Source organism: Giraffa tippelskirchi, chromosome 11 (genome assembly GCF_054371585.1).
Source record: "Giraffa tippelskirchi isolate mGirTip1 chromosome 11, T2T-mGirTip1v1.2.pri, whole genome shotgun sequence".
Classification (NCBI taxonomy): Eukaryota; Metazoa; Chordata; class Mammalia; order Artiodactyla; family Giraffidae; genus Giraffa; species Giraffa tippelskirchi.
The window spans coordinates 4111018-4131906 of NC_137285.1; the positions used below are offsets into that span (position 1 = coordinate 4111018).

General features: G+C 47.2%; 1 protein-coding gene across 12 annotated transcripts in view; it reads left to right on the forward strand.

The window, feature by feature from the left end:
- THOC5 (THO complex subunit 5) overlaps positions 1-20889 on the forward strand; it is a 29100-nt gene continuing 8211 nt past the window's right edge. Inside the window, exons 1-16 of one of the 12 annotated variants that reach the window (XM_081542678.1) lie at positions 1-47; positions 711-823; positions 1564-1849; positions 4413-4556; positions 5462-5578; positions 5727-5824; positions 8569-8715; positions 10111-10225; positions 11956-12088; positions 12795-12827; positions 14111-14188; positions 14858-14898; positions 15101-15200; positions 16969-17077; positions 19981-20082; positions 20661-20757. In XM_081542678.1, the coding sequence (XP_081398804.1) occupies positions 1754-1849; positions 4413-4556; positions 5462-5578; positions 5727-5824; positions 8569-8715; positions 10111-10225; positions 11956-12088; positions 12795-12827; positions 14111-14188; positions 14858-14898; positions 15101-15200; positions 16969-17077; positions 19981-20082; positions 20661-20757 (1410 nt within the window). In that variant the 5' untranslated portion in view covers positions 1-47; positions 711-823; positions 1564-1753. The remainder of the gene's footprint in view (positions 48-710; positions 824-1563; positions 1850-4412; positions 4557-5461; positions 5579-5726; positions 5825-8568; positions 8716-10110; positions 10226-11955; positions 12089-12794; positions 12828-14110; positions 14189-14857; positions 14899-15100; positions 15201-16968; positions 17078-19980; positions 20083-20660; positions 20758-20889) is intronic. The other 11 variants (XM_081542681.1, XM_081542676.1, XM_081542679.1 and 8 more) reach the window with 11 other exon arrangements.

The window sequence follows — 20889 nt, forward strand, 5'->3', positions numbered from 1 at the left end:
GACGCCGGAAGTGGCACGCTCTCCGGGACGCGTCGGGGCGCCGTGTGGTGAGGAGGGGACCGCGGCGGGGTGGGGCCGTGTGCGCTGGGACTGGGGAGTGGAACGCGCGAGGACGTGCCCGGGCTCCGGTCTAACCCTAGTTCTCCGCCGTCATTCCCCAGGGACCCGGGCCGCTCGGCGCCGCGGTCTCAGTTTCTTCCTGTGGAGAATGTTGGCCGCAGCATCGTCAGGCCCCACAGTGCAGCCTCTAGTAAATGACTCCGAAGGTGGTGGTGATAGCAGCTCACTTTTATTTTGCGCTTGTCTGTGCCAGGCACTCTTGACTGTGCTGTCAAAGTCAGAATTTCCCACACTTAACGCCTTTCTGGCCCCTTCTCTGTGGAAAATTAACTTATTAATTTTTAACGGAGTCATTTTTTAAATTTAAATTTACTTTGAAAGAAAAATTTTAATCTCTACCACAAATAGAACACTTCTTTCACTGTCCTATGCAGGATGTAATGATAAAGAAAGATTAATGTATTGAACATGAAAAAATTAGTGACTGTGACTAGATTTCAGGTGTCTAGAGATCTGATATAGAGCCCTTTCCTTAACAAAGGGATGTTGGCATTTGTAGATGTTAAAAGCCAACCAAAGAAATGAGACGTTCTCTGTGAGGCAGTCAGAAGTTTCTAAAGAGAATTGACAGGAATTAACTTTCTCCGTAGGTATTCAACATTATTAACCACTCGGGTACCATCTAAAGCCCAGCTCCCAGATCATCTTCATTGCCTGCCCCAGTGCAACGCCTCCTGCTTTAATGTCCACGACCTCCCTGGAGGTAGAGACTGCTGTTCTCATTTGATCTATGAGGAAACAGATGCAGAGAAAAGTGAAGTGACTTGTCCTAGAACTCATAGTCGTGAAATAGAGGAATTGAGACTACAACTTAGGGCTTCTGTGACTAGACTCTCCGGAGATCTTGGCTCCCTTATTAAGTGTTGGTGACAGATTCACTGGGATTGGGGGGATAGGGCTTCCCACCTCAGGGGTCTCTGGTGACAGTAGAGGTAGGAGAGTGAGGATGCTTTGTGATGCTATAGCCTCATGAAATGTCCGTTCCGTTCTTTTAAATTTTCGGGCCAACCAGGGAGTTGAGGGCATCACCAGATGACATGGTAGCAAGACTACAAGACACAGTAATGTAGTTATCAAGAGCACTGCTGTGGCATGGGTTGGATCCACGCTTTAGCATACTAGCTGTGTGATCTTGGGCAAGTCATTCACCTTCCTGACCTTCAGTGTTCTCACCTGTAAATGAGATGCTTGTTTGTATCTGAGAGAATGGTACTTGTTCATATCTGAGAGACTCCTTGTTTTAAAAACGAAATGAGAACATACCCTTAAAGTGCTTAGCTGAAGGTCCAGAACACAATGATCAGTCAATGGTATTGGGAATAGGCTTATGTGCCTGGCTGAGGAGTTTGGTCAATGGGGTGGTGGTGGTGCCTTTAAAGGAGGTGGAGATGAGGAAGACAAGTTCATTTTGAACAGACTGAGAGATGATTCTCCTTTTTACAGAGCTTTGAAGGGTTGATGACTTTTCTTGATTTACCAAGAGTATAAGCGGCCAGGCCAGAACTGCTAGACAGACTTCAGTATTCTGACTCCAGGAAAATCTCCCTTTACAACTCCAGAAAAGCTCGAAAGCTTTCAAGCTTTCTCCTCTCAACAGGTCTCTGCTGTTCCCTCCTGACTTTACCAAACAACCATGTCATCAGAATCAAGCAAAAAACGAAAGCCCAAAGTGATCCGAAGTGATGGAGCTCCAACTGAAGGGAAGCGTACTCGTTCTGACACTGAGCAGGTGAGATCAGCCGGGGCTGCCATGCTGCTGAGAAATTTGCAACTTGGGGCCGAGCACCTGGCTGTGGGTTTGCAGCAGCTGAGGGTCATGGGCACAACTCCCAGGCAGCCTCTGCTTGACCACGTGCCTGGAATTCCCTTGGCTCTTCAAGACTTAAATATCCGCTTCAGATTTGGCTGCAGTATCCCAAGAACTGATAAGCCTATATTAGACATGATCAGTGGTTGAACAGAGAATGTATTCTAGTATAGTGTGCGTCTTTAGCTTTCTTGATGGTCAGATAAAGACAGTCCATCCGCAGCATGCCCCTAAGGCTTTGGACCTAAGGTTTTGGAGATGTGGCAGTCCCCGTCTGCTTCTGAGATGGTACCAGAACCATGTCCCCAAAGAACCTCTTCTATGGCCTGAGTGCCCTCGTGGTCATCAAGGTTCTTTTTTTTGCTGTTTCTCTATCCTTGAATCTGTCAAGCTGATTTATGACTTAACTATTTTTTTCTTTTCCATGATGATTTATTACAGGATAATATAGTTTTCTGTGCTATATGGTAGCACCTTGTTGTTTTATCCATTCTATGTTTGTATCTGGTAATCCCAATCCGTCCTTCACTGTGGCAACCACAAATCTGTTTTCTATGTCTGTGAATTATAAGTAAGTTCTTTTGTGTCATATTTTAGATTCCATACATAAGTGATAGCATATGGTACTTGTCTTTTTCTTTGTGACCTACTTCACTCAGCATGACAATCTCTAGGTCCATCCTTGTTGCTGCAAATTTACATTCTTTCTTAAGCTATGTACTATTCCATTGTGTATAAGAATATGTGTGTGTGTATATGTATGCATACATGCTGGCTTTGTCTTGGCCAACTCTTTGCAACCATAGACTATATCCCACCAGGCTCCTCCGTCTGTGGGATTCTCCAGGCAAGAATACTGGAGTGGATAGCCATGCTGTCTCCAGTGGATCTTCCCGATCCAGGAGTCAAACCTGAGTCTCCTGCATTACAGATTCTTTTACCGTCTGAGCCACCAGGGAAGCCATTGTATATACGTATGAATGTATATATGTGTGTGTATGTGTATATAAACACACACATCTTTATCCGTTCATCTGTTGATGGACTCTTAGGTTGCTTCCATGTCTTGACTATTGTAAATGGTGCTGCTATGAACATTGAAGTGCATGTATCTTTTCTAGTTACGAGTTTTGTCCAGATACGTGCCCAGAAGTAGGGTTGCTGGATCATATGACAACTCTGTTTTTAGTTTTTTGAGGAACCTCCATGCTGTTTTCCATAGTTGCTGCACCGGTTTACATTCCCATCAACAGTATAGAAGGATTCCCTTTTCTCCACACTTTGGCATTTCTTATTTGTAGACTTTTTAAGGATGTCTGTTCCAACCAGTGTGAGGTCATAACCTCGTTGTAGTTTTCATATGCATTTCTCTAATAATTAACAGTGTTTAGCATCTTTTCATGTGCCTATTGACCATCTGTATGTCTTCTTTGGAGAAATGTCTGTGCAAATCTTCTGCCCATTTTTTGATTGGGTCTTTTGTTGTTGTTGTTACTGAGTTGTATGAGCTAGTATATATTTTGGAAATTAGGCCTCTGTTGATTGCATTGTTTGCAAATATTTTCTCCCAGTCCGTAGGTTGTGTGACTTAACTATATTGATTGATTTGTGTTTTTTTTTAAACTAGAGTAAAACATACTAGCTTCAGTTTAAATAGAAGATGATGCTTCAGATTTAGGAAATTAAAATTAGTTAAGAACTTTATCCTTTGGGAGGCATTGATTCTGAATTAAATAATTAAATTGAAGTATAATTGATACATAACATATCAATTTCAAGTGTACAACATAATGATATTTGTTTATTTTGTGAAATGATCACCAAAATGTCTAGTTAATAGCCATCATGTTACATAGTTAGAAAATTTTTTTTTCTTGTGATGAGAACTTTTAAGATCTACTCTCAGCAACTTTCAAACACACAGGTGCAATATTTTTAACTGTAACTGACTGTCTCTGAAAGACATGTGTTTGTTTATTCCAAAGGCTGGGAGACCAATTAGGATATTTTAGTTTCTGCTAAAGCTTGATTCAACCATCTAAACACCCATCAGAAGGAATTTGGTTAAATGAATTCTGGTTCATCTATATGTAGCCATTTTAATGGAGATCTGTTTATTGTGATGGGAAATTGCACTAAATAGCATGAACAGTATGATCCCATATTTTATTTTATTTTATTTTTAATGTATTTATCCACATTATTAACAATGGAGTTATTTCAGCCTGGGAGGTGAGATTACAGGCAATTACTCATTTTGTTTTTGATACTTTTCACTGTGTTCTGAATCTCTCAACACCAAGCATGCATTACTTTACGATCAGAAAGGGAAAAGAAGAAAGAAAAGCATTCGATTTGAGGACCAGATTCTTTAGAGACCTGATTTGGGGGGCTTCATAATCACTGATCTCAGCCCAGTGTCCCTTGTTCCACCAGAGAGACTTTTACTCCCCACACCACAAGGCCTGTATCCTTGCCTCCACAGGAAGGTAAATACTACAGTGAGGAGGCTGAGGTGGACCTGCGGGACCCTGGCAGAGACTATGAGCTGTACAAGTACACGTGCCAGGAGCTGCAGAGGCTCATGGCCGAGATTCAGGACCTGAAGAGCAGGGGCGGCAAGGACGCGGTAAGGAGCAGACGTGGGTCTGCATGGATGGATCTGTTTTGCACCTGTCACAGCCCTTCCTGATTTTGGTCTTATGTCCTGCCACCATCAGGGTATTAGAGCCTGAGGGCTCTAGAGATTTACCTGTTAGTTTATTGTAACATCACCACACAGTCACCAATGACAGTCATGAAAGTACAGGATTAATCATTTTTTTTCCATAACTGTAATTTGATAATCCATTGAAATAATATTTATTAAGTGCTGGGCATTTTGCTAGGTGTGGAGGAAATGAATAGTAGTGTCAGTCACTCTTGCAGATATAAGACTGGATATGTACAAGTAAGTCATATAGACCAAAAATTAAATTGTTAATATTAAAAAAAAACAAAAACAGATTTCAGGGCAGAGAAAGAAAACCATGTGACTGAAAACTCTATGGGTAAGTTCAAAACAATCCATATTTTTTCAGGAATCTCACTTATTTGTGCTTATCCTGGCCAATATTGTTAAGATTATTAAAGCCTATTTGCTTGACAGTAGTCAAGTTTTACAGCTGTAGTTCTGCTATTTTTGTTCAAATTAATTCTGTAGCGTTTATAGAGGTCAAGTTATATGGCGTGAAGTGGTGCTATTTGGATCTCTGTGGACATTGTGTAGAGACAGCTTTGGTTTGTGCATTGGCTGCATTAGCTCCATCTTTGATCCTGTTACTTTGGTCCAAGCAGAAATTATTTTTTTTGCCTGAAAACTGTAAGCATTTCCCTTATACAGTCATTCTTCCAGCTCCCCCTGATACTTCTCATGGTTCTGAGCTCCTTCCAGTGTCTCTTTTTAACCCTAGATGAGGATGGGTCAGCAGTGAGGGGCTGAAGGAAGCTGAGCCAGCTCCATTTGTCAAGGTCTTTATCAGTTTTCTCGGCCAGCAGGCAGTTGAGATAGAAGATCGGAGGATCCAGAGCTGTGTGCATTTCATGACTCTAAAGAAGCTTAACCGATTAGCCCACATCAGGTTGAAGAAAGGAAGAGACCAGACCCATGAGGTAGGAGCTGAGAGATGTGACCCTCCTCCTACTTCCCTCTCACCCGCTCCCTAACCCCCTCTCCCTTTTTCTGCATTTGCTGCTGCTGTGCTTTGCCCTGCCCCACCCCGCCTTGTCCCACTCAGCTCTGGCCTTGTCCTCCTTTCAGGCCAAGCAGAAAGTGGACGCCTATCACCTGCAGCTCCAGAACCTGTTGTATGAGGTGATGCACCTGCAGAAGGAGATCACCAAGTGTCTGGAGTTTAAGTGAGTTTTGGAGCACAGGGCTTTGGCACGATGATCTGTTGGTAACTGCCTTTTCCTCCGTAGCTCAGTGTGAGCCAGTTTCTTTAAAAAGGAGTCAGGTGCACTTGGAGACTGCAGGATCTGGGGAAAAGATGAATAAATCACTTTCGAATGGGAAAATCGGAAGCAGCAGTTTCAGGCTGCATAAAGAACCTCAAAAGCCTGTGACTCTTTTGAGTTTTCAGCTCTGACCCTGGTGAAAAGCAGTTGTCTCTCCCCAGCAGGGAGAGCCTTCGCATTATCAGTTTGATTCCTGAACACCTGTATGTGAGCAGCTCACTTCCAGTTACATCTTTTTAACCTTTTGCCCCAGCTTTTCCCTCTGAAGTTCCAACAATTCATTTTTGCAAATGGATTTCATTCTTTGGAACCTGAACCTCTTGCTGCCTAGCTGCCTTTAGATGAACAAACTACAGTTTGTCAGTGTCTTTCTTAAACTATGATGCCTCTTGGCAAGTCCAAGAAAGAGGAAGAAATAGACAGAATAAGAGAGGGGAACATGTTCTTGCTTGGTCAGACCTATTTGTGTAAACTGAAAGGAGTCAGGTTTTATTTGTAGCAAACTTGAGATGAGGGAGACCACATTAGATGTTATTGTTCAGTCGCTAAGTTGTGTCTGACTCTCTGTAAACCTTTGGGCTGCAGCACACCAGGCTTCCCTGTCCTTCGCTGTCTCCCCAAGTTTGCTCAAACTCATGTCCATCGAGTCAGTGATGCCATCCAGGCATCTCACTTTAGACATTGGGTCTGGTGTGTGCTGATTTTTGAGAGGTGTCTTTATCTGCTCCACAAATTCATCGCATAATTATGCTGAAATACAGAAGTGAAATCTACATCAGGTAACTGAGTTAATAGTGTTGTCAAGTTGTCAGTTTCCTGGTTTTGACTATCATGCTTAGATAAGAGATTGTCATTGAGGGAACCTGGGAGAAGGGTACATGGAGGAAATAAATTCTTAGTTTAAGAGTCACAAGAAGTTTTAAAAAGATTACTATTTAAAAATAAGAAAGGTATAAAAACACCAAGGGTATGATGTTCCACTTGTTACCGTTGTTCAGATGAAAGCCAACAAACGGAGAATACAGCAGAATGCAATCCTGGGGTGAAGCAGTGGCCATGTGGAAGGACCAGGAACCCTGGACAGCCTGGGTTCAGATCCCAGCTCTGCCACTACTTAGCTGTGTGGCCTTGGGCAAGCTGCTTACTGATGGTAGCCTCCATTTCATTTGAAAAATGGAGGTAATGATCCCTATCTCAGTTATTGTAAGAATTAAGTGAGGTAAGGATGGTATTTCCAGTAGTCATGCATGGATGTGAGAGTTGGACTATAAAGAAAGCTGAGCACCGAAGAATTGAAGCCTTTCAACTTCAGTGTTGGAGAAAAGTCTTGAGAGTCCTTTGGACTGCAAGGAGATCAAACCAGTCAATCCTAAAGGAAATCAGTCCTGAATATTCACTGGAAGGATGCTGAAGCTGAAATTTCAATACTTTGGCCACCTGATGCGAAGAACTGACTCCTTGGAAAAGATACTGATGCTGGAAAAGGTTGAAGGCAGGAGGAGAAGGGGATCGACAGAGGATGAGATAGTTGGATGGCATCACCAACTTGATGGACATGAGTTTGAGCAAGCTCCTGGAGTTGGTGATGGACAGGGAAGCCTGACATGCTTCAGTCTGTGGGGTTGCAAAGAGTCGGACACAACTGAGCAATTGAACTGATCTGAAGGATGGTATACAATGGGTACGTAATACGTGGCAGCTCCTGTTACCACTGCCATACAACCTGAGTGCTACTGTGTTCATGCAGCAAAAAGGATTGGGTTTTTTTATACATGTGTGTCATTATACATGTAATAGTTAAAGCCTCTATCTTTTCACATCAGTCCTACCATGTTGAATCTTCCTCATGTTAAGCTTAGATAGTTAATATTTTAAACTTAAATGTAAACTCTTATGTTTATTCCTGCTAAATTGCATTTCTTGGTTTGAACCTGGCATTCTAGGCCTAGATCATGATGGTTTTTTTTTATGATCATTTTCCTTTGACCGTGAATACATTGTTTGATAAGCAGTTTTCTTTTATTTATTTATTTATGGCTGTGCTGGGTCTTTGTTGCTGCACAGGCTTTTCTCTAGTTGCAGCAAGTGGGGGCTACTCTGTAGTTGCAGTAAGCGGGCTTCTCATTGTGGTGGCTTCTCTTGTTGCTGAGCATGGGTTCTGGGGTGCCCAGGCTCAGTAATTCTAGCTTGCTGGCTCTAGAGAGCATGGGCTTAGTTGCCCCACGGCCTGTGGGATCTTCCCAAATCAGGGATTGCACCCATGTCTCCTACATTGGCAGGCAGATTCTTTACCACTGAGCCACCAGGGAAGCCCAACTATGATGTTTTTATTTGATTCTTTAATATCTTAGCTCTCTTGCAGAGCTTGGAGAGGTCTGTACGTTTCATAAGCGTGCTTTCTAGGTCTTCAGTTAAATCACGGGTATAAAGCTTGGGCACCGTGGGTAAGGATCCTGCGGCGTGTCACCAACTACCTCTCTTCACACTGAAATACCTACTAATGAGCATTTGCTGAGAAGCCTGGATCCCAGGCTCCTGAGTGGCTGTGGACCAGGCCAGAGGGCACGTACATGGGGGAACGGGGGGCCCGCTGGAGCCAGCGTGTATCTGAGAGCAGCAGCTTGACGTTGAGTTTCTGACTACAGGTCAAAGCACGAAGAAATCGATCTGGTCAGCTTAGAGGAGTTTTATAAGGAGGCTCCTCCAGATATCAGCAAGGCGGAAGTCACCATGGGAGACCCTCACCAGCAAACCCTTGCACGTCTGGATTGGGAGCTGGAGCAGCGGAAAAGGTAGGGTTTCCTCCTTTCTGACCTGTTCACCCGTAAGGACACGAGCCTTTATTCACCAGGGCCAGTGCTTTGTCCTGTCCCAGGGTCAATAGCAAAGCACAGTGGGACCAGCAGAATGGCCTCTAAGACCAAATTGCGTTTTGTGATTAAGTCACACTTAGCAGTTCACACTTGACCAGCTGTACCGTAAGTGGGGTTGGAATTGCTTAAGGGTGTTACAAGAAAGTTGGGGTAACCTTTTCTTCAAAATTTTAATGCCTAAGACTTAAATACCTTTTGTACTATAAATTTAATTTTTTATGCCTTCCCCCCCATAAGCATATTCATATGGTATTGCAAAGTTTTGCAAGCATTATTTCAGAAGGCTGTACAGCATCGCATTGTAAATTGTCACATGATTGTTTCTATAGTGGATTGGACTTTTAAGTTGTTTGCATTTTTTTGCTATTGTAAATAATGTGTTGAGGCACCCCTTTACATATAAAACTTTTTGTTTTATGTAAAGAGCTTTTTTTATTAAGTGTAAATAGAATGTCTATACTATGTAATTTAATCGAGGTTTTTCTTAGGCTATGGTACATATATATGTTTTTCATCCTAGACTTTTTATGGTTGTATTCCTTCCACCATGGTGACTTTTTCGTCTTTCCGTGTGTACAGGAGTTCTGGGGCTTTTGGGTGGCACATTTGCTCCATTTTCTGTCAGAAAAGGTGGTGTTTTTAATCCCTTGCATTTTTCTGTTGTTGAGTGTATTTTGTGCCTTTGGTCTACATTATGAATTTATTAAGCACAGAGTCTGGATCTTAGGGAATTGGTTTCAGCTCTTAGCACATGGGGCTGGCCCATCACACCCCTGTCCAGTATGTAGCCTGCCCTTGGCTAAGCCACGAGAGTTCCATTCCTGTGGCTCTGGCCTGAAATCCATCCCCACTCAGGCCAGTCTGTGGGCATCATTCGGATCCTGTAGTTGCTGGGTCCGTATGTTTGTGAAAGTTCCGGGTCTAGCCTCTGAGGCAAAAAATGGAGCAGGAGGTGACATGGGGGTATTCCCTAGTGGTTATGAGCACGGCCTCTGGAGCAGACAGGCCTGGATTCAGAGCCCAGCCCTGTGCTTGCTCTTAGCTGGACGACCTTGGGCAAGTTACCCACCTCCCTGAGCCTCGATTTCCTCCTTCAGGGGTAAGAAAAGTCCCCATCTTCCAGCGTTTTTTTAAAGGATTAAATGCCATAATGTTTATAAAGAGTTCTCCAAAGTGCCTGGCACATAGTAAGTGCTAGGTAAACATTAGCAGTTCATCGTGACTGCTGTCATTAGGTAGAGTCTGATGGTGAACAGGTGTGTTGGGGTGTCCCTAGGGAGCATCCCAGGACAGTGCTCTGTCCTCCCTCAACAGGCTGGCGGAGAAGTACCGAGAGTGCCTGTCCAACAAGGAGAAGATCCTCAAGGAGATTGAGGTGAAGAAGGAGTACCTGAGCAGCCTCCAGCCTCGTCTCAACAGCATCATGCAGGTGAGGGTCTCCCCACAGCCCGCCACCTCCTTGGCTTTTACTTGGCCTTCACCGCCCAGTGACCTCAGGCCAGCAGCAACCACCTCGCCCTGTGGGTGTTGTCAGGTCTGTGACCTTAGAGCACAGTGCAGGGATGGTCCCGTCTGCAGGCCCACAGCTGGCATAGTAAAATTGTGTCCTTTGTGGAGGAAGCGTGGGCAGGATGGGCTCAGGAACGCATATACACATTTACCTGGGTGTTTTCACCCAGCGCCTCTTCTGGGTAAAACACTTTCACAGACCGTAAGTGGAGTTTACCCCCACATAACCTCCACCAGCCTGCAGTCTCCGAGTACCTAAGCATGTGGATGTCAGCTGGATCCCCTGACTGCACCTCAGGGGCCAACTGCCTAGTAGAGCTCTCACGCTGAAAAGAATTTCACTCCTATGGAAAGCCATCAGGTACCTCGGGAGGAAAAGTCCCCACTTTTTACCTGTAAGATGCAATGTCTTTCTGTATGGGTGACCTTATTTTTGTCTGTGAAGCCAGATTTGATCTAAATCTTTATAGTTTTATAAAGCAGGGTAGTAAATGGCTAATATGGAGGAACTTTGTAAAAGGACCCTAGAGAAATTAAAAATTTACTTTTGTAGGATTTGGCAAGATGTGCGTTTCCTCTCTGCAACTCTAGGCATAGAGTCAGAATTAACAGATACTCATATAGGACAGAAGTCAGAAACGGAGAGTTTTGGTTGTACTTAAGTTTTTCCTGTTGACCGGAAGCACTCCAAATGCTCCTAAGTAGGGTGCTGGGTAAATAAAATCTTGTATGGGTCAGTCTTAACAGTTGTGATGAAAGTGCAGAATAGCCTGTTACTGACAGAGTAACTGGACAAAGATCTGTTAAATTATGAAACAAAAAAATGGCAAATTGTAGAACATGTAGTATAATCTCATGTGTACATGCGCCTTCATTTACAGAGTATTGAATGGATGAGTATGTGTATTAAGTCATCTGTGTGCTTAGAAAAGTATGTTTTCTCACCAAACTATTAATGGTTACCTTTGGTGGCTGGGAACTGGGAACTTTTGCCTAATAAACTTGAATACAACCTTTTAAAAAGGAAGTACTCATATTACTTTAAAAAAATAATTTTACATAAAACCATACAGCTTGTAAATGTGCATGCAGGTCAGTGAATTTTCACTGTGTGCACATTTGTGAACACATCTGTGTAATCAACGCCCAAATTGAGAAGAACATCACTAATTTTCCAGAAGTTACTTTATTCCCCTCACAGACTAGGGAGGCAGTGACTGCCACCGTGTACGCGTGGCATGTATCTCCATTCATTTAGATCACTCATTTCTCGGGTGTTTGTGGAGAAGTTTACACACTTGACATTTAGGTATTTGATGTTTTCCTGATGCTAGGGGAATTGGTATCTTTTTTTTCCCCCCTTTTTTAAAAAATTCGGATGTAGTTGTTTTACAATAGCGTGTTAGTTTCCGCTGTACAATAACATGAATCAGCTATATGTATACATATATCCCCTCCCTCATGGGTCTCCCTCCCACCCATCTCCCCATTCCACCCCTCGCAGTCATCACAGAGCACTGAGCCGAGCTCCTTTGGTATCTTCTTTTAAAGTTCGTTTTCTTATCGTTTGTTGTTGCTGTCACCTTCATAATGTTCTTGTATGAACTGCCTACCAAAGAGAAACAAAATCGCTTCTTCCGTTGCTCGCAGGCTTCCCTCCCGGTGCAGGAGTACCTGTTCATGCCCTTCGACCAGGCTCACAAGCAGTATGAGACAGCCAGACACCTGCCGCCTCCCCTCTACGTGCTCTTTGTCCAGGCCACTGCGTACGGGCAGGCCTGTGGTGAGTATGGGGCGGGCAGAGAGGAGGGGCTGTGGGAGCAGCGGGCCCATGAGGCATCTGGAAGCACCGCCTGTCGAGGAAAGCCCCCGGGCCCTGTTCAGAAGCCCTCAGGTGACAGATGCCGCCTCCCCTCTGCACCGCCCAGCATGGCTGCTTTGACCAGCTGGCCTGAAGCTGGACTAACCTGATGGGCACTCCAGGATGGATGGCTTTGAACCTCTGATGAGCCCGGCTGGTCGGCTGTTGGGTTCAGTGCCCAGGCAGCCTCTTCAGGCTCCCAAGCACTTCCCTCATCAAGGCACGCTTGGCAGGTGGATCGGTGCCTTCCGCTCGCTTGAGGGAGAAGCTGGGTGAACACAGGTCCCAGCCAGCTCTCCTGGGCTTTCACCGCCATGCCCTGGGACAGGCTGCATGTCGTCACAGTGAATTACCAGGGGAGAGGAGGTGTCCTCATTAAGCTTGAAGGCAGCCCGTGACTCCAGTAGGATTTGGGGACTTTTCTGGAGATCTACCTCTTGCCTTCCTGCAGCTTTCCCCCGGCACCTAAACTCTTCTCCCCCCCCCCACCCCCCCGACACACACTGCATTGGTGCATGCCTGTCCTCCCAGCCATGGCATCCACACATTACTGTCTCTCTTCTTGTGTCTTCCCGGTCCTTTTGATCCTCTCCCTCCCCTTTGTTCTCCCTCCTGTTTTCATCATCAGCTCATAGGAAATCTTCCCAGCCCCCTAGACAGGGTGAGTAATTTTCTTTTCTTTTGTGTTTGAAATCCAGCCTGTTTTCATTCCCATTTTACTGTGGAATTCCAGGAGTAAACTAGTCGAAAAAACAGTCTGGCATTTGCCTGTGTTTGGTGGGGGCAGCCAGTTCTTTGGGATGAGCTGTGATGGTTCATGCAGGGTTGTCAGTGATAAGCAGTGGTCAGCCACCTTGGAATATGTCAGGGGCCTGCCCCTTAGGGCAAGTTTGTCATCCTTCTTTACACTCTTGGGCAAACTCTTAGGCCCCCATGACTATGTGCATCTCTGTACACCCCTTTGAATGGAGCAAGAAGGGCTATAGCCTCTCTGACCTCTCAGCACCAGACACACCGAGTTCCATAAAGGCAGATCCAGGCATCGCTCGGTGAGGTGTCAGGTCTGGTGCAGGGATCAGGCTGCTTAGCTCTGTGGTGGAGGGGCCAAGCTCAGGTTGAATAGACTTGGTCTTGAATCCTAGTTTGTCTACTTGGCTGTTGTATCTAACATCCCTGACCCTTAATTTTCTCATCTGTAAATGGCTAGAGTAATAGTATTTCTCCTGTAGGGTTGTTGTGAGGATTCAAAGTGAATTTTTTTAAGTAATTTTAAAATTAAAGTTACAAGTATTAGCTCATGCAGTCCTCATCAGCCAGCCGGGCAGCTCCCATTTGTCAGATCCCCATTTCACAGATGCTGAAACTGAGGCTCAGAGCAATGACATGACTTTTCAGGTTGTGAGTTTGGGAGTTGGTTGGTTAGAGACTCAGGCCCGAGAGTAGACTGCAGGTTCCATCTTCCTCCCCACTGTCCTTCTGCTTTCAATTAAATGTGACAGTGCCGGGCAGGTGCTGGGTGTTTGATGTAGCACAGAAGAGAGAATAAGAACTGAGGGGAGAGCCATCGTTCCGAGGATGTGGACAGTTACAGGGTCCAGATAACAGCTTTTATGATAGTTGGCAGAATTGTGCCGTGTGGCTCTGGGCCATTGGTTTGGATTTCTGTGCTTTGGTGTAAACCTGAAAAGAGAATTCACACCTAGTCTCAGGTGATACTTGGCCAGGAATCTGCACTTTGAGTCTTTGTTTTCAGTAAATGATGGAAAAAAGACGTAGGTTTCCTGCCTTGCTCCTCTGCATCTGGAGAAAGGGCTTTTTGCCTTCCAGCCCCGGTCAGTAAGAAACTATGACAGGTGCAGGCAGTGCAGCCCCAGGGCGGGCCTGCTCGTGTGGCTGAGCTCCTTCCCTCAGCAGCTGTCACAGGCGGCTCTTTCTTGCTCCCAGATAAGACGTTGTCTGTGGCGATCGAAGGCAGCGTGGATGAGGCCAAGGCTCTGTTCAAGCCTCCCGAGGACTCCCAGGGTAAGTGGTGCTCAGGGTCCTCCCCCATGTCCTCCTCTGCTGATTCTGGGGGTGCCAGGTCCCCACTCAGGGCCATCCCTGGTCTTGTGGAAATGAGCTGTACTGGTTCTGAGTGGCAGGGAGCTTGGCTTCAGTGTCTCAGTGCTCGGAGTAAACAGGGAAAAGCCCTGCCTTTGGATTTCAGCCCTGCCTCTCCACTAGCTCACAGTGCTGGGGAAACTCTTCAACATCTGGAGCCTCAGTTCACTCACCTGTCAAAGCGAGATAGTGATAGCTCGTGTATTCTAGGATTGTGATGTGGATTAAAGGAGGTTGGGCATGCAGAGCCCTCAGCATCACCCTCAGCACATGGCACGTAATCCTCAGATATATGAGCTGCTGCTGTTGTTTATGTTACTGTTACTGCTTCCATCACCAGCGGAGGACCTGAGGATGTCCCTAGGATGGCATTAAAAAGCACTGAAAGAACTCAGGAGTGATGGGATTATAGATCGTTAGCCTTTTCCTTGCATCGCTGTACTGTACTGAGTGAGAAACAGCAGATTTATTATTTATTCTAAGGAAATTCATTGATAAAAGCCTGAGCCCTTTTACACGCCCTGACCGAGGTGCTCTGGGGAGAACTGGGGGCCCCCTCACCCCCCAGCTGCCTTCTCTCTGTCACTGCAGACGATGAGAGCGACTCGGACGCCGAGGAGGAGCAGACCACGGTGAGCGCGCGGGGCCCACTGGCTGCCGGGTGCCATCCTCCCAGGAAGCAGAAGAGAGAGATGTGAAACAGAGGGCGGCTGGGATCCTGGCAGCCGGAGAGCTGAAGCACAGGTCCCAGTGCTGAAGCCCTGGGTGGCAGGGAGAGGGAAGGGGGATTCCTGTGACCTGTGCTTAACCTGCTCAACTCCCTCCTTTGTCCAGAAACGCCGGCGGCCCACACTGGGAGTTCAGCTAGATGACAAGCGCAAGGAGATGCTGAAGAGGCACCCGCTGTCCGTTCTGCTGGACCTGAAGTGCAAAGGTCTGGCTCCCCTTGGTCTGGGCATCTCCTGAAACACCCAGAAGTGCAGCCAGCTGCAGCCACGTGGGGTCTGGCAAGCCGAGGCCCCCTTGCCTACGGAAAGATTCTGGTTTCATATTTCTCTTTTCCTTTGTTGTTCTTCGTGGAGTTTTGATTTTTTTTTTTTTCACCTCCTGAATCATAACCCTAAAAACATAGCAAAACCAGGAGACACATCAGGGACGCTTGATGAAGCTACACTCTTTCTGAATTTGACAGGTCAAGAGTATGCAGCTTTGAGTAACATGATCAACTTGCTTAATTTATATATGCAAGTAGAACTTTGTGTTATGCAGAGAATGTGGGTTTTGAAACTGCCTTCATATAGATACTGGAGCACATGATAAAGCATCCCAGCGTGATAAGAGTTAATGGTCAGGCATAAGCTTCCTTCTCACCCCAGACTCTGGGCCTAGGTCTGAGTTCCAAGGGCGGCCATTGTGATGGTTTTCTGTGTATATTCAAGAAATAATCTGTGCATTTAGAAGCTTTTACATGGTGTATACCTTTGTATAATCCTTTGCCTTTTTATAAAAAAAAATTTTTTTGAGCTAATTTTAGACTCGGAAGAGTTTTGATGATGATACAGAGATTTCTCACCTGCTCTTCACCCCAGTATCAACATCTTACTTAGCTACAGTTATTGCTGTTCAGTTGCTAAGCCGTGACTGACTATTTGCAGCCCCAAGGACTGCTACACACCAGGCTCCACTGTCCTTCACTATCTCCTGGAGTTTGCTCAAATTTATGCTCATTGAGTGGGTGATGCTATCTAATCGCCTCATCCTCTGCCATCCTCTTCTCCTGCCCTCCGTCTTTCCCAGCATCAGGGTCTTTTCCAATGAGTCAGCTCTTCAAATCAAGTAACCAAAATATTGGAGCTTCAGCTTTAGCATCAGTCCTTCCAGTGAATATTCAGGATTGATCTCCTTTAGGATTGACTGGTTTGATCTCCTTGCTGTCCAGGGGACTCTCAAGAGTCTTCTCCAGCACCACAGTTTGAAAGCATCAGTTCTTTAGTGCTCAGCCTTCTTTATGGTCCAACTCTCACATCTGTACATGATTACTTGATTGGAGTGCAGTTTTCAAAATCTGAGTTAGTTTCATTGGTACAATACCATTAACTATAGAACTTACTCAGATGCCCCTGGTTTTTCCCCTAATGCCCTTTTCCTGTTCCCAGATTCAATCCAGGATCTCATGTGCATGTAATCATTGTGCCCCTTAGTCTCCTCAAGTCTTTGCTTGTTCTTTGTGACCTTGACACTTTGGAAGATGAGGTTTATGTATAATGTAGAAAGACTCTCCGTTTGGGCTTGTCTGATGTTTTCTGATTAGACTGAGGTTGTGGGTTTTGGAGAAAGCACACCACAGATGGGGTGTTCACCGTCCTGTATTACCAGGGATCCATGGTATCACTGCGTCTTGGTACTAGTGATGTTAACCCAGATCACTTGCTGACCTGGTGATCACTTAATCGCTTCTTTTCCATGTTGTTTTAGTTGGAAGCAGAGTCTCTAAGTCCAATCCACTCTCAAGGGAGGAAAATGAAGCTCCACCTCTTGGAGGGAGGAGTAGCAAAAAATTTGTAGAGACTTTTTTTAACTCAATATTAAGTTGCCGTTGTTTTTGTGTGAAAGAGCTTAAACGTCGTTGATTTTCTATCATTCTGTTGACTCCCTTCTAATGTCAACTCATAAAGGATGTCTCTTTTCCTCGTCCCCTCCAGATGACAGTGTGCTGCACCTGACTTTCTACTACCTCATGAACCTCAATATCATGACGGTGAAAGCCAAAGTGACCACCGCCACGGAGCTGATCACACCCATCAGTGCTGGGTATTGCTGCGGGGCTGGGGCGTGGGAGGGGGTGTGATGGGCACCTGCCTGCTGGGCTGTTCCCGGATCCTCTCTCGTCTGACTCGGAGGGGGTTCAAGCCGCACTGGCTGCTGTCACGACCACACGGCCCAGAAGTCCTGGCGCACTAAGAGTATTTGAAAGCGCTCACTGACTGGAATCGGTGTGGTCTTCTTACTACACAGCCGACGACAGAAATGACTGCAGCCTGTTGTAAACTGAGTGGGTGGGCTCCAGCTTTTACAGCAGTGGAAAGAGTGTGAATGTGAGACTTGGCAGACTTTACCAGGTTGACAGATTTAGGCCTCTCTTTTTCTTTTTCTGTCCCAAGGGCCTGGGATTTTACTCTGCAGCTCAGCTCAATCCCAGGTTGTCCTTACCTGGCAGCGGCAGTGGGAAGAAGACTGCCAGTGGGTGGGTTTTGAGAAGGGTGAGCAGAGGCACATAGAGGCAGCCCCAGGGGGAGCACCCCCAGAAAGGCCCTGACCATGGCCACTTGTTGTGGGAGGAAGGGGAGAGGACCAAGAGGGCCTGAGAGTGGAGGGGGCTCTCCTGGCCTGGCTCACCTCCCAGCCCTGCCCCCACTGAGTCCTCACGTCGGGTGTCGATAGACCGGGAGGCGCAGGTCTGGTGCCTGGTGGGGCAGGGCTCTGCCCAGGGCTGCCCCAGGGTGGCTGCCCTCCACCCTGCACTTAGCGACCACACCCCCTCCTGGCTGCATCCTTGTCCCTGTGCTTGAGAGCCATGCTGGGCCATCCTGAGCACTGTGGGTGCTGTCGGCCCTGTTCCCACCTCACCCCAGCAGGGGGAGCCTGGTGCTGGCTTCTCCAGACCACCCAGTCTCACTACTCAGCCAGAGGGCCGTGGCCCTGGCCCCGGTGGAGCTCCTTGTGTTGAGCGTTCTGCCTGCTCCCTGCTCAGATGCCCACCTGCTAAGCCCCAGGGCTGCAGGCTGGCTCCACTGAACCCTGAAGCCCTCTCCTCACCAGTGGGTGGGTTTTGAGAAGGGTGAGCAGAGGCACATAGAGGCAGCCCCAAGGGGAGCACCCCTAGAAAGGCCCTGACCATGGCCGCTTGTCGTGGGAGGAAGAGGAGAGGACCAAGAGGGCCTGAGAGTGGAGGCGGCTCGCCTGGCCTGGCTCACCTCCCAGCCCTGCCCCCACTGAGTCCTCACGTTGGGTGAGACCGGGAGGCGCAGGTCTGGTGCCTGGTGGGGCAGGGCTCTGCCCAGGGCTGCCCCAGGGTGGCTGCCCTCCACCCTGCACTTAGCGACCACACCCCCTCCTGGCTGCATCCTTGTCCCTGTGCTTGAGAGCCATGCTGGGCCATCCTGAGCACTGTGGGTGCTGTCGGCCCTGTTCCCACCTCACCCCAGCAGGGGGAGCCCGGGGCTGGCTTCTCCAGACCACCCAGTCGCACTGCTCAGCCAGAGGGCCGTGGCCCTGGCCCCGGTGGAGCTCCTTGTGTTGAGCGTTCTGCCTGCTCCCTTCTCAGATGCCCACCTGCTAAGCCCCGGGGCTGCAGGCTGGCTCCACTGAACCCTGAAGCCCTCTCCTCACCAGCCTCTGCACGTGCAGTCGCCTGCTCTTTAATGTCCATTGTTTTTACTAAATTCAGTTGTCCTGAGCCGCATGTCGTGGGTGGAAATTTGTCAAAATTCGATCATGCCATGAGGTTTTGTCAATTTCAAGTCCTAATCTTGTGCAGTTTAACTGTTTTATTTTGGTTGATTCAGTGTATTAGTATCAGTCACTAAATATTGGCTAAAAAGAATGACAGTTACTCATTTTATAGCCAGTTCTCTGTTTGCAGCAGCGAAGGGGACAGAGACCCTTGGGGGTGGGGGTGATACAGGGAGACTCTGGCAGGACAGAGAGCAATGCAGAGCCACAAACTGCCACTCTCCTGGGCTGCGTTCCCGGAGGCCTGCCGGGCTCAGAGCAGCCGGATCGGCTGTCTGCCCGAGTCGCTCCTGATGCTGTCCCTGGAAGGTGAAGGGGAGCTCCCACGGATGAAGAGAAAGATTGGGCCTGGTTGTCCTTTGTGATCAAATTACTCCATTCTCCGCCTGTGCTGTCTCTTCTCTGATTGTCACTTTCAATTACATGTTTAACCGTTGTGAGTAGGTGGCATTGGCATCACTGTGTCTCTCTGCTTACAGCACTCAGTCACCTTGTCTCCAGTCTGTGTGATGTGTCTTTTCTGGGAATATTCAAGGGGAGCTCTTTCTGTGGCAGCATGAGATGAGGTGAAGTGTGAGATAGGCAGAGCATCAAAGCTCACACTGGATCTCGCTGGGGTGGAAGAAATCTGTTCTCCTATGAAAATTCTGAGTATTCCTGTTTCTGATGTCACAGGGTTTTGCTCCCTTGAGGAGAGGCTCTGGTCACCGTATACTTCTTGAAGGGATAGGTTTCTTCAGAAATTGGTGGTTAAGGGACTACCTTGGTGGTCCAGTGGTTAAGACTCCATGCTTTCAAGGCAGGGGGCGCAGGTCCAATCCCTGACACGTGGGATCTTAGTTCCTTGACCAGAGATTGGATCTGCACCAAAAAAAAAAAGCGACGATTAAGAGTACTCTTGTCTTTGATGGAACAGTGTAAATCCTGGCTCCAGTGCTTACTAGCAGTGTGAGCTTAGACTTGCCATATCTTCCAAACCCTCGAGTTTCTCTGTAGAATGGACATGCCAGTTCTCCCTACTTCATAGGGTTGTGAGGATCTGATGACCGCAGGCATATACAGGGTCTGGACGGCAGGAAGCATTCGGTAAATGGTGGCTTTTCTCATCAGTGGGAGAGGGCGTTACCACCCCCAGATGGCCATGTCTGCATCGAGCCAAGGGCTTGGCCAGTGTTCTCATTGCAGTCTTTTCCCTCCTCTAGTGACTTGCTGTCTCCTGATTCAGTCCTGAGCTGCTTGTACCCTGGGGATCATGGAAAGAAAACTCCAAATCCAGCCAATCAGTATCAGTTCGATAAAGTTGGGTGAGTCAGCAGCATTTCCTCCTCTTCCAGCCTGTCCACTTCAGAGTTTCTCCGGTGACTCAAACCCAAAGCAGGAGACCTGTTAGGACCAGAGGCCTTCGGGGGGTTGGGGGGAGGGGGGAGAAATGGTGGGGTGAGAGGGAATGCTCCATCCAGAGAAGGGAACACCTGTCCTTTCTTGCTTATGAGGCCCTGGAGAAGGATGGGGAAGGGTGGAAGGGTCAAAACCCTGGGAATGTGGTAAGAGTTGTGTTTAACATTTTAGTTCTCTGAGGATTAAAATTTAGAAAATACTTTATAAATTGCTGGACTGATGATAAGTACACTGCCTTTTTATTGAGATTTGCTAATGAGTTGAAGGCTGCCAGGGAAAAAGAGAAAATTGGCTGTGGGAGAGAGAAAATTCACAGCAGGGAACTGATGAGCTTGAGAGGCCTTGTTGGCGGCCTGGCCGTGAGTGTACTGAGCCCGCGGGACCGTTCTGTTTAGGGGAGATGAAAGGGCGGGGGCAGCATATACCCTGGGACCACTGCAGAAGTGACGTGTACAATCATTCCGTTCTGTGTTCTTCTCGGCAGCATCTTGACTTTGAGGGACTACGTACTTGACCTCGGTCATCCCTACTTGTGGGTGCAGAAGCTGGGTGGCCTTCACTTCCCCAAAGAGCAGCCTCAGGTGTGTCCACTGATTGAGTCCCCTTGCCTGAGGAGCTCTGTTCCTCTCCTTCTCTGCAGACTCCAGAAGGGCTTCTGATGGCCTCTGGGACTTTAAACGAGCAGAATGCCAGCCCTCTGGGCTGTGACCTGT